This window comes from Ctenopharyngodon idella, chromosome 2, assembly GCF_019924925.1.
Source record: "Ctenopharyngodon idella isolate HZGC_01 chromosome 2, HZGC01, whole genome shotgun sequence".
NCBI lineage: Eukaryota > Metazoa > Chordata > Actinopteri > Cypriniformes > Xenocyprididae > Ctenopharyngodon > Ctenopharyngodon idella.
This window is the reverse complement of record NC_067221.1, coordinates 11,906,146-11,920,415: the sequence shown is the minus strand read 5'-3', so window position 1 is coordinate 11,920,415 and position 14,270 is coordinate 11,906,146. Positions and strand designations below refer to the sequence as shown.

General features: G+C 37.6%; 1 protein-coding gene across 1 annotated transcript in view; it reads left to right on the top strand.

Annotated features, from left to right (window-relative positions):
• The window catches only part of cdh18a (cadherin 18, type 2a), a 50,489-nt gene extending 40,355 nt beyond the window's left edge, over positions 1–10,134 (top strand). The window contains exons 10-12 of the mRNA XM_051878050.1: positions 1,844–1,958; positions 6,267–6,518; positions 9,358–10,134. Of these exons, the coding sequence (XP_051734010.1) occupies positions 1,844–1,958; positions 6,267–6,518; positions 9,358–9,863 (873 nt within the window). The 3' untranslated portion in view covers positions 9,864–10,134. The remainder of the gene's footprint in view (positions 1–1,843; positions 1,959–6,266; positions 6,519–9,357) is intronic.
• Positions 10,135–14,270: the final 4,136 nt, after the last annotated feature.

Here is a 14,270-nt window from a genome sequence, read left to right as displayed (position 1 = left end):
AAGTTCTATTCTATTCCCTTCTGCATGTAACAGCATGATTTATTTCACATGTTACTTTAAGGTGTGTAATGTGTAGTATACAGTGCTCAGCATAAATGAGTACACCCCCTTTGAAAAGTAACATTTTAAACAATATCTCAATGAACACAAAAACAATTTCCAAAATGTTGACAAGACTAAATTTTATATAACATCTGTTTAACTTATAACATGAAAGAAAGGTTAATAATATAACTTAGAGAACAAAATTTTCAGTTTTACTTAAATTAGGGTGATGCAAAAATTTGTATTTGCACCAATGAAATTGCGAAAATTACATGTGATAGTCTTGTAAGCATCAGTATGAATTTGATTAAAACAGAGCAATCAATATGGTTTGCATTATATGCCATGACTTTACAGCTAAAGTGTGTTGAATTTATAGATTTAGCTTATGCTCTGATTATTTGATACAGTGAAACATTAATATTATGAAATATGTAATATATGTAATATATTTCTGTGATATAATTGCCAGTTTTTTTCTGATGCAGCCAGTAAAAATGTTGATGCAGGTAAATAGCTTATTGTTTAGTCCTGAATTATCCCTTTGGATTAACCACCAAAACGGAGACAAATGCAAGCTGCTCCCAGATACAGTTTATTGAGAAACAAGTAGCTAAATATTTGCATTATACCAAAGACTTTATATACAGAAAGACGGTGCACTCTTATTACTATGAATGGGAGAAAGTGCAAGGCGCAATATGGTGGAATAAGTCCCGCCTTATAAGTAAAAGAGCCAATCGCTGATTGGTAAAGTCATCGCGTCACTGCAGCTGCGGTTAGAAGCTCCAGTTGTTATAGAAACAGTCAGTGTTCAAAGACGCACACTTAGGACTGCGCATATGCATTAGCTTGGTCCAGCCTGAAAAATGCTTTTTTTTTCTTTTTTCTTTTTTTTTGTCATGATTCGAACATTTAGAAACAAAATTTATGAGACATTTGTTGTCAGATTTCATTGGTGATTTCAAATATGAAATTTAATCATAAGCTTGGCGAACAGTTTTGGAGAATTTGATGTTTCCCCATTCAAAGTGATAGGAGCTGCACTTGCATGCCCGAGAGGCATTTCAAAGATGGCCGCCGAGTGAAGTGACTTGTCTTAAAGGGACTTTGATTACACTTTAATTAGTGTGAACAGTAGCTTGCAAAGGTGCATTATTATATGTAATGAATATCAGTTCACTTCCGCCTATTAGAACAGGTTGATTTCATACCAATTTCATACCAAACATAAACTGTACCCCTTGCAAGTGAACTACCGAAACACCAAACAAACTGTCTAAATTCTGACATCACACCGACTCGAATCCACACCAGATGCTCTGATGTAAAAGTGCCCTAGAGAAAGAAACCCCTGGTCTAACATGGGTCTTGCAGCACAGACAGGTGAAAGGCTTCAATAATTGGTCCAGACTCTGCATGAGAAGATTCCCACTTGCAGCTGATGTGCTAGCAGGAGCCAATTAGGTTAACAAGCTGACAAAACATCATGAGTCTGAGCAATGCTTCAAACCAGTTCTTTTCAATGACTGTGATCCAGACACCCAACTGGCCAAGGGGCTTTGGGTCAGCAGTCTGAAGTTAATGTCTTTCAAAAGTTGAGAGGAAGAAGAAGCCCAGGTGGTCCAATTACATTTCTGGGTTATAGAGAGTGACACAACCCGCCTCTCAGAGAAGCAAAAGCATCTGTTTTAGATATTTTTAGTGCCACTTTTCATTCAGCTTTAATTTTGGAGTAAGAAAGAGCTAAGCTTGAGCTTGTTTTCTCTTGTTCTGTTTGGTTTCTTTCTCCTTGTAGCTCATTCAGACCATCAGGGCCACAGACAAGGACAACTTCGCCAATGGACGGTTCACCTTTGCTCTACCAGAAGACCTTCCAGCGAATCCAAACTTTACTCTGAAGGACAATGAAGGTAAAATACAAACAATAACAAAACCACTCCCATAGGATTTGTTTTGGCTTGGTAAAACATCTAATTAGAAAAAGTTTGATGAGTCAAGCCTGTATTTTAGGAGTTGGTTACAAAAACAAATTCCATATTCAGTACTTAAGTTGTACACAGGCTCTCATGAAAGTCAAATAAGATCCGACTGATCTAAAGAGCCTCTCCGATGGCGTCTCTGTAATGGAATCTTTCTAATGTTTTCCAACTGATTTCCTGATGTTTGCTCAGGGCAAACCCTCAGTGCCTCTCCACAAACATATTTAGTACCACATGTTGTCACACAGATCACCCTCATTTTCTGCCTTTCCCTCCTCTTCTTGCACTTTTTTTAATATCGTTGCAAGGCCAACAGTGCCGTTTCCCTGGAAACCAGGTCTGTGTTTATGTTAGCTCAAGGCTCCCTGGTGGAGACGGCCGGGCTGTAATAATTTCCTTCTAATGCTGGACTGCTGCTTCAGTGAATCAGGGCTGCAGGTGGACCGGTCTGAGTTTAACAGGGCAATCAGGGAGATAAAAGGCAGATGCTAAAAGCCCAGAGTTCAGAGTATCCAGCGCTTCAGAGCTTTATTTGAATTTGTATCCTGGCCAAGGAACCCCCCAGGTCGCTCCATCCTTAAATAATATCCCAGCGGATGGACCATTACAGACAATTTTACACACTGGGGGTTGGCGCACTCCTCGGAACACACTTGAGGAGCTCTCTGTTGTGCTTGCTGTGATTGGGTGGGTGTGTAGGGCTGTCATCCTTCATCACGCAGATGTTTCTCTCCTGCCACCACAGTCATTATGCCAGCGTCCACATGACCATAGTGCTTGCCAAGATGAGGCGAAAAAAAAAAAATATGACGGAAATTCCCTCCGGAGGTGCACTTATTTCCCCCCTGGGAAATGGCAGCGAGTTCAATTGAATAATAATCATCTTGACTGTTATGTTTTTCGACATAGTTCATATTCTGAATCTAGGAAGCATTCGTAATGAAGCTCTCTACTGGTTCAGTAGAATGGGTAAGGGAATGCACAGTGTGACCAATCCGCAAAGATAGCCTACGTCAAGTTTGACAGCGTGCCACGGCTTTGGCAAGAGTGTTTCTGTTTGTGTCATCTGGGATGGGACACATTACATCGAGAGGGTCCCTCCTGGGCCAATTCATTGCAGTTCTCTCTGAGGCCATTTATCTCCACCATTTAAATACTCACATTAAGTTATAACAGCTAGAGAGATCAGGACTCATGCCAGAACTGCAGTATTGGCAGTATATGTTGTTGTTGTTTTTGTTGCTATTTCCTATTTATTTTTTTGAATATTTTTTGCACTATGCATCTCACAGTGATGATTAATTATCCACAGTACATGCATGATTCGCTCTCATGTGTTTTCACAGGGAAAGTGTTTACATAAATCAAAGCACAACTGTGAATTTCCCATCCATGTATAATTACAGACCACGTTTCCTATGTTGTTTGTAAAGATGCGCTAATGATCGTTCCACCCTCTGTCGTTTCATGTTCATTTTTTAATAGTGTTTGGACAGATTAAATGGAGTCTACCTGCAGGCCATTTTATAAAACCCCTACAGCATGAAATCAAACATAAACGAGCTAAACCTAGGGGTCACTACATGAAGAGATGATTTATGCATAAATATTTCAGAGATGCTAATTTTGGTAGTGCTAACCGTAACCTTGAGTTTGAAATTTTTCCTTCCTGTAGTATCTAATGCATGCACAATAGTTGCTGGTTCTGCATGAATTAGACCCCTAAAGAGAAACAGCCCTGCATCCTCTGCATTGGCCTCCTTGTTAGAGCGCCTGACTCCCATGCCAATGGACCCGGGTTCGAGTCCTGCTTAGAGCAGGAGGGGTTACATTGGAGCCGTGACCCAGATGGGAGTGAGGTTTAGGGGGGTGAGTGTAACGGACATAGGCCGGTAAAAGCTGTGCGTGTAAACCTCCCTCCCCTGATCTCAAGAGGCGATCTTGCAACTGACGCTAGAGACTGCGATCTTTAACCTCCTTGTTAGAGTGCCCGACTCCCATGCCAGCGGCCCCGGGTTTGAGTCCCGCTTAGAGCAGGCGGTTCGAACAGGAGCGGTTACATTGGAGCTGTGACCCGGTTGGGAGTGAGGTTTAGGGGGTGAGTGTAACAGACATAGGCCGGTAAGAGCTGTGCGTGTAAACTTCACTCCCCGATCTCAAAAGGCGCTCTAGCGACTGATGCTAGAGACTGCTGTCTTTAGCCTCCTTGTTAGAGTGCCCGACTCCCATGCTAGAGGACCTTGGTTCGAGTCCCGCTTAGAGCGGGCAGTTCGAACAGGAGGGGTTACATATGGATGTTAAAGACTCCACCAAAGAGACTAGTGAATAATATCACATTTTTCTAGCAATCACAGTTAAGGAATGTAATTGAAAACTGTTTTCATTCATAAAATGAAAGAATGTTATTTCCCTTTATAAATAAAATCTTCAGTTACTTGGTTTCTTTCTCTCCAGCAGTTAACATGTCTTTTTAAATCACTATATACTCCATTTTTATATATCTGACTTTATTGTTTTTATTTTAAATTAGGGATGCATGATATTTCAGTACTATATCAGTTATCAGCAGATATTATGTTTTTTATTTCTTTTTTTTTAATCCATATCAGATGTATTTAATTGTGCATTCTGATTTTCTCTATTTGTACATTTAGATTACCTTTGACTTCTAACGTTTAATTAAAGTTAATCTTTACAAACTCTAATAACTTAATAACATTTAAATATCTATCTCAAAATGAATATCCTTTTTCATACTGTACATTAGAATGTTGTGATGCTTAAATTCAATTAACTGACTTTAGTTTTTAGTGTTTTATTTTGACAAAATAATATAGAATACCAATATTAGTCATTTTTTGATTCCCAGTTATAGCCTAATAATAATTTTTGAGGTTGATCATAGACAGGAGGTGAAAAAACTGAAATAGCCTGTATCAAAATCAAGTATATTGTTTGGATATTTTTATTCAGCATACAAAAGATTGTGTCTAAACACTTCTATACAGTAAATACTCTGTGTAAGCAAGAACACCTGATGAGTTGAAACAGGCAATTTCTCCATAGGTGTAAACATGGTGCATTTGCACAGTATGATTGATACTAAAATGTTTCTAGCAATGTTAAACCCAAATCCACGCTTAGGCTCTCCCAGTAGTTTATATTCAGAGGGTGACAGGGTTCGTCTTGCATCCCAAGGCCCCTCAAACCCTCCCAGGCTGCAGAGTCAGAAGACACTATAGCTCAAACCACATTTGCAATGTGAAGAAGCTGCATGACCGTGCATACACTGAGGTGCTTAGGACCTGCCTGTCGGTGGGTGCGTGCATATGTGAGAAAGGAAGGTAGCGACAGCTAGAAAGAAGGTGAAAAACCTTGCACAAGCCTCTCAAAAATGAGAAAAGTTGGAGCATGCACTGCAGGGAGTTAATAAAGCATGACACTTTTGTCACTGTGTGGGGTTTACAGTCTGTCAGCACACCGGCGCTCCAACATTCCTGTTGGGGAGGTACAGCAGAAAAGCAAATGTTTTTTTTTTTTTTTTTTTTTTTTTTTTTGTATTTTAAATTAGACACAAGTAGAGATGGACCAATGTGAATCAGAAAACATAAACCTACATGTATATGATAATTATTATTTATTATTATCTGGTGCACCCAGCAATTTATTTATAAAACACTGACTGGCTGATTGGATGATCGGACTGCTACTGTTCAAAATTTTGAGGTTTGAGATTATATTTTTTTAAATATATTTTTGAAATGAATCACCAAGGCTGCATTTATTTGATCAAACTACATTTATTTAGTTTGTCAAACTATACTTACTTCCTCATTGCAAAATAAGGTGGATAGGCCAACTAGAAAATGGTGGGGTCCCATGATCATTTGACTATAATTCATTAGCCTAAATATATTGGCCTACTTTACTTAATGAACCAGTAACATTAAACAATCGCAATCACATTATTAATAAATGTAACTGTTTATTGAACATTGTTGTCTTTTATCATAGTGCTGTGGCTGTCGTTATATAGCCGCTGTCATTTCAACAGCGAAGAATCCAAAAATCATATCAGACAGCTTGAAAATGAAGTAACAGAATGCAATATTCAAAAAGCTGTTCTCCATTCTCGGAGGCGACTGTCGAGGATGGGGAGCGAATTGTTTTGTTGGCTTCTGTTGTACGCCGTCGTCATGCATGCAGCCAGCGAGAATAAACCTCTGCTCTCTCTGACAGATAGCAGCGCGAGCGTGTTGGCGCGCAGGCAAGGCTTCAGCCAGGCAGAACAGGAGCTGTACCAGCTGCCCGTGGTTGTGTGGGATGGAGGAGAGCCCCTTCTCAGCAGCACCAGCACGGTTACGCTCAGGGTGTGTCCGTGCCAACGCGGGGCCAGAATGCCAGTGTGCAGGGCTCAAGCCTTCCTGTCCTCGGCCGGTCTCAGCACTGGAGCCCTCATTGCCATCCTGCTATGTGTGCTCATCCTCTTGGGTAAGATTGAAAACTCAAGGGCCAAGAGAAGTGCTTGTTTTTTTCCTCAATGAATTTGCCATCAGGGAAAGTGCAGAAGCATACAATGGGGTCCAAAGTTTTGAATCCACTGTTGTTCTGTTTATTTACCTGTTTATTTTTTTTACATTGTTTGATAGATAGATAGATAGATAGATAGATAGATAGATAGATAGATAGATAGATAGATAGATAGATAGATGGATGGATGGATGGATGGATGGATGGATGTTCTCCTCTGCTCATTTCTTTTACCTTACCTCCTAAGACACACTGCTTGAAATTCACTGGTTGTAGATGAGAAGTTTCACCCTGTAGGAAGTGTGAAATCCCCGTCTCTCTCTGGTCTGCTGACAAGGCCAAATATAGACACTACTCAGGAATGTTGCACAACTGTGTGGGCTGAAACCAGGAACAACAATTGTAACATCCACATACCTGAGCAGACCTTCAAATATTGGGAAACAGTCTTTTTGTCTTCTTGAATTTAGATGCTCATTACCATTTACGGCAAAACACAATACAGCTGATTTTGTCTGACCAGTGCATAATACTCAAACACAATAGCTCCATTCCAAAGTCTAGTGAGCTGCCTACCTACCTTGTTGAAGATGACATATTATGCAAGCCTAAGCTGGTTTGCAAATGTCAGTTGGTCTCCCTGCCTCGTCATGCTGGTCTGTTGGCTGGTTTTTAGAGGGATTTTGTGCAGTTAAACTAGCTAAACACTGGCTTGGCCAGGCTTAAACCAGATAAGATGTGATGGGTGTTTTCAACAGGGTTGACAACATTTTCAGTTAATATGTGAAGGTTGTTTTAAGAAGTAGACAGCAACATTAAAATAAGGTATAAAAACAAAATAAGGCAGTATCCCATGTATCCTTCATGAAGCTCAGTGAAAACACTCATCCAAATGTCAATAATACAGTTAAGTTTTATCTAATGAACATAGAATTCTTTACCTAATATGTATATGCTATGTAATCTTAAGGCCTGGTTTCAGAGACAGGGCTTAGATTAAGCCAGGATTAGGCCTTAGTTCAATAAGGACTTTTAAGTACACTCAAAAAAAATTATTTTACAATATTGTTAAAAAATCATTTTCATTTAACACCATTGTATTAGGTTTCTCATTCAAACAATTGCATTGTGTTAAACTGACTTGAAACAGTTGCGTTTTGGCTCAACTCAACATTTTTATTTTGGGAAAAAAAAAAAAACATGTTTCAAGTAGGCCAAAAATAACATTTGATGCTTGTTCAATTTACTAATTAAGTTAAGCCAACACAATACTTTTCATCCACTTAACCCATTTGAGTTGAGACTACATAATCAGGATCTCCCCTTCGCATCATGCTTTGCACAGGATAGGGATAGTGTCGATGTTGAAATAAAATGTTATTTAATGCATTTTTTATCAAGATGATAAAATTAGGAGACTTGTTAATGTCTAATGTTCTTTTATGTTTATATTTAAAAGAGTTTCTGGTATGTTAGTGTTTTGGGGGGTTACCATGGTGAAGTGTAGAGCATGTGCTTGAGTTTAGGACCTGCTAACAACAATTAAAGTTGTTTTAAAAATAAAAAACAACTATTTTGGGCATGCCATAGATGTAATAAAACCATCTTCTGGCTAACAACTAACAATAATAGTCTTTACAGAGTAAAGATTTTGTAAAAATTGTGAAAATTGTCCATGAACGCAGTCACTAAATAACTAACCAATTAAACTGGATTACTTGTTTTAATTTTTGTTTGATATTAACATTTGGATAATTGAAATTAATAGTTTTGGACAAAATTAAGAATATTAACCTGATTCAACTAAATGGCATTGAGTTAAGTTAAGTTAACTGAAATAAATCATGTTAATTAAATGCAACATAACTTTTTTTATGACAACAGGTTCCACATAATTGGGTTAAGTAAATCCAATGTATAATTTTTTTGAGTGCAGCTTTTATAATCATGCCATAAGAAAAAACATTACTGATGTGCATCTTGAGACAAAACAATGGCACTGACATTTTTTAAGATATGTCAGTGCAAGTTACTTAAAAATGCATTTTAGTCTTTTACCAGTCTTAAGTCTTGTCTGTGAAACGGAAAGTAAATGTATTAAAATATTGCACCGCAACACGCTATGCAGAATCTCCCTTGCCCTTCACATGAGGTTAATTATTTGTGGCACATCGATTTATGCATTCCAAATCAGTCACTTATGAGCAGTGTTATTTTAGTATTGAGATACTAGGGTTTTAAAAAAAAAAAAAAAATTATATTTTGCATTTTAATTTTAGTTAATTTTTTTAAATGTCTATACAGTTAAAATTAACTTTTATTTCTGTTTTAGTTATTTTAGTATATGAAGTTGATGAGAAATATTTTTTTGGAAACCAGCTGAAATAAAATAAGTTTAAGGTCTTTTTATATATTTAACTTTGTTGTTGTTGTTTTATGGTTTTAGTTAACTATAAAACTCCTACTTATGAGGGTCCATTTTATTTAGTATGCTGCCTTAAAAGGTAGCTGCCTACTGTATGTAGACAGTAAGGCAGCTCACTAGGTTTTAGAACAAGGCTAATCTGTTCAAATGAAGAGGATTATGGCTATTTATAGCAAAACATCATTGATTTCACATCAGTACATGAGTGATTAGGTGATTATTTACCCAGACAAAGCTTTTCCCTGTATGAAAATGTCAGCAGGCAGATGACTGCACTCCCGTGCGATACTTCTCTAACTCACAATAGTAGTAAAGCTAATTCACATCACCATTTACATGGACGAACAAACTGAGCTTGTGTCTCCTCTCTTGTAGCCATCGTGGTTCTGTTTGTCACCCTGCGTAGCAAGAAGAGCAAAAAGGAGCCTCTGATCATCTCGTCGGAGGATATCAGAGAGAACGTAGTCACGTACGATGACGAGGGGGGAGGCGAGGAAGACACAGAGGCCTTTGACATAGCGGCGCTGAGGAACCCCGCGGCAGCCGAAGAGATGAGAATGAGGAAGGACCTGCAGTCGGAGGTGTGGAGGGCAATGGGAACGGAGGCTCTCAGCCCGTCATTGACCGTCATGGATGAGGACATCCATGAGGTGATTAAGCTCAAAGTGGTCGAGGCGGACCGGGACACGAGCGGCCCTCCTTACGATTCTCTTCAGACGTATGCTTACGAGGGCCGCGGCTCCCCGTCTGGTTCCATCAGCTCTCTGGACCTGCCGGAACTTCAGTCGGAGCTGGACCTCAGTGAGGTAGAAAACTGGGGCCCTGAGGTACAAATACTTAGCAGAGTCTTTCAAGAGAAAGGCCAGCAGCACGCCCCCTAATGGCTGCGCATGTTCCGTCAACCAGAAGTTGTGTGTCGTTTCCCTGATGTCTGGTCAAATGGGACCGCAGTGAAGACTGAAGTTTTTTTGTCATCCAGTTTTGCTGTGGGATTATTTGACTGTTGTTTTTCACTGGCCTCTACAAGTGGAAGTTGATTTTTGAAGAAAAAGTTTAAAATTGAGAAAAAAATGAGAACTCATAAAGGAAGCTATTTTCCCTGGTGTATATTTTCTATTGCTTAATAAAATTCATGATTCCAGATAAGTAAAACATGGCTCTATTGCATATTCCTCTTTTTCTAGCTTCAAAGGTGTCCAATTCAATATCCTGGCTGGTTTGTGATGACATCTTTCATACTACTACACTGATCATTTTCCTTCTCAAAATAGAAATTTGATTTCTGTTTTCACAGCCTGTAGTGTTTAAGTTTCAGTTTTTACACCAAATATGAATGTGCCCTTCTATACTAGATCGACATTGAACATAGTGTGCAACATTTAGTATAAATCACCTCTGTCAAAAGCAAGAAAATAACTTATTATAATTCTCATGAGCAGAGAGAGTTTTAATTGGATAACAACGGCATTCTGTGAAAGATAATTGGATTCAAATGCTTGAGTGGGCACCTTTTATTACTTTCCTAGGACTTATAAATCAACTGTGAAAAGTCTGTGTTGCAATCCAGTCCTGATCAATTCCCACGAGCCTCACAACACGCAGATAAAGAGCCCACAGACTGCTTTAATAGCCAGCGTAATGATGATGATGACTTGAGAGCATCAACACGACGGCCGCTTTTACTGATCTAAATGCGCTCGGCTGTCACAAGTAGTGTTGGATTGTTTAGGAGGATGACTTTTTGAAAACTGAAGGAGTTTCAAAAGTGGGATCATTTCCTCTGACAGCAGCATTAGCTAATTAGTAAGCCTATTCCGGAAACATACCTACTGACAGCAAAATCAATGACTTTAAAAAGACAGTTGGTTAAAATGATAAGATGAAAACCTTGTTTTTGACAGGCTAACATGTAAGGGCTTGCTAATCAAACAGTCTTGCTTTCTCAAGACTATATTTTTCTACACTGTAGACCTAATGGGTTTAATGTACCCAAATTATTTGAGGTAACTCATTCCCCCAAATTAATTAAGTCTACAAGACTCATATCATCAAGTTCACCTAATGTGTTGTTTTAATAGTCTTGAATAGTGAACTTAACCATTTAAGTATACAAGATGCAACTAAACTAAACTTTTTATATATTTAGAATTTTATTTTTAGATTTTTTATTTTACTCTTGTTTGTTTATGTGATGAATGAGAATATAAGTAAAATATAATAGAAATATTGTTAGTGTATACATATGTTGTACATATGTTGTTGAATATTGTATGTGTACACATACAGTATACATATGTGTACATTAACAGTATTTTTTTGTTGCTTAAATCTCATTTATCACATAAACAAACGAGAATAATATATAAATGGGTCATTGACGAATAAGGTTTTTAAGTGTAAAAAAAAAACAATGGAGATATAATTAATTTTGAAGTTTTATTAAGTGTTAACAGTGAGATTATGTGGTTTTTATAATCAATTAACACTGCTTTTTGTCATTTTTTACAAGATGGACAAAATGTGTCACAAAAAAAGTCATTTGGTTTAAGCAAAATTTCAGTTCTACCGACTGACACTACCGACTGGTTATACTGAATGACGATTTTCAAACAAACAATGCTAACATGCTGATATCTAGCTAGTTAGCTTGCTAGCTAACAAAAGGACAATCAAACATTTTATATTTAGTAAAAGTTTTTAAAATATTACATTTTCCATGTTTTCTGATGTTTCGGGACATGCATTTGCAGCAAGTGAAAACAAATTTTTCAAATAGTTAAAAGAGAGTTAGTTACTTTGTTTCACGACCATGTGGTCCTTTGCATGTGTCTGAATGATGTCACATCCTGTCACATGATATTGACCGCATGACTTGATCCAAAATAGTCCCTTTATATTGGTTACTCCGAATGATATCAATGAAATTAATTTTACCGGACATTCTTTCTCATAACAAAGCAAAGACTTCTACACATAATTTTCATACCATTTTGCACTATGTTGATATAAAATCATGCCAGAATAAAAAATATATACATTTAGTACATTTAAAGATATTTTAATCACAAATGAAATGGCTGTATTGGCCTTTGGCCGGTTAAACCGAATGACCTTTTGACACTTCAAAATCTTTAAAATACATTTATATGTAGCAAAATATAATTAAAACCTTTTGGATTCAATAAAAGAGATCTAGTTGTACTACCTTACATACTTTGGATGTCATATCTTTGTTTTTATTGTTATTAAGGCCTTTGGACAAAAAAGTACCCATCACGTCATTGACCCATATATATTATATATGGACCGGGGTCAGCATGGGCACTCTGACTGGTCTGCGGCTATGCAGCCCCATACGCGACAAACTGCGATGCACTGTGTATTCTGACACCTTTCTATCAGAACCAGCATTAACTTCTTGAGTAATTTGAGCTACAGTAGCCTGTCTGTTGGATCGGACCACATAAGCCAGCCTTTGCTCCCCACGTGCATCAATGATCCTTGGCCGCCCATGACCCTGTCGCTGGTTCAGCACTGTTCCTTCCTTGGACCACTTTTGATAGATACTGACCACTGCAGACCGGGAACACCCCACAAGAGCTGCAGTTTTGGAGATGCTCTGACCAAGTCGTCTAGCCATCACAATTTGGCCCATGTTAAACTCGCTCAAATTTGCTCGCTCAATTTTCCTGCTTCTAACACATCAACTTTGAAGACAAAATGTTCACTTGCTGCCTAATATATCCCACCCACTAACAGGTCCCGTGATAAAGAGATAATCAGTGTTATTCACTTCACCTGTCAGTGGTCATAATGATATGCCTGATCGGTGTATATATATATTTTTTCTAAATAGAAGAAGAAATATGTATGGGGAGAAATGGCTTGAATTTAACAGCACCCAAGTTTACCAGAGGAAAACAAATAATGTTTTGTGAATACTCACAAAACATGACTATCAACTGTAACAAAACAACCTCAACATAATTAAACAACTACTTCATGTCTGCATAATCTCCTATGCTTTGACCAAGTATGCATAATTAAATTATTCAAGCACAAGGGCTTAGGGGTATTCCCGAAGGCTCGGTTTTATACTTGATTGTTTTGAGTTATTAAGCTTTAAATTCTTAATTTTTTGGACTTTAAAGCCAAAGAAGTAAAAGTAGAAGAAAAATAAATAAATATTTGAAGCATAATTTCAAAAAAGATGCAATGTCAAGTAACATTTAACAAGGACAACATGATTGTTTTAATGAGTTTACTGTGTGGAATATACATTTTAAATGATTACATTTGAGTGTCGTTGGACATTGTAATTGGTCTTTAAAAGAATTACACAATGTTTAGCTCATATTTTAATATTGCAAGGAGGGATAATTCAAGTGCTCGAATCCTGAATATTGCTTGACCATGTGATTGTTGGTCCTCTGGGTATATTATAAGTTTTACATTCTGGCCATGAACAGAAAACAGCACTTTGCAAAGAGTCATGGTATTTAAGACCCTGACATTTAATTGGCAAAACATAATTGTAATGATAATAATTGCATCATTGCTCTTATTTTTGTTCTCACACCTCTCTTAATCAGGCCAGTGTGCCCCAGGCATCCTTCTTGACTGATCTGACTGTTTATGAATCAGCATTCAGCTGAACTCTTATGTTAGTAGTTTTAAAATTTAAAACTGAAACATAAAAGGTATTGATAGAGGCTACTCGAGTTATACTGTATACCAATGTTTAAGGAAATTTTATTATAATGTTTTATATATACACTATATAACTGTAATGTATAAAAAAAAGTATATTTTTAATCTAATTTAAAACAGTATTTTTTTTACTTTTTTAAATGTCTGTGCCTCTATCTCCTCTACACCCATCCACCAAACCACACACACAGAATAAAAACTACTCACGCACACCACACCCAATCCACCAGTGCATTTTTCTTCCTGTTTCAGCCTTCAATGTTGATTGATAATTTGTTGTTTTTGTTTGCACTGAAGAAGAGGCTATTTTGCTGTTAATGATGATGATGGTGGTGGTGATGATGATCTAGACTGTTGATTAGCCTCATCACAGAAATGGACTTTTCCTACACAATCTGGCAGCTCATCAACACTCTGACCCTGATTATTGTGAGCTGAATACATCATTATCATGCGACCAAAAGCAGATAAAATGTTTTAACACAATTTGAAGTGGGGTGAAATGCGGTCTGGATTTATAGTAACTGACCTGTTCGATTTGGGTGACTGACGCTGGATGAAGTACACATAGATTGGCA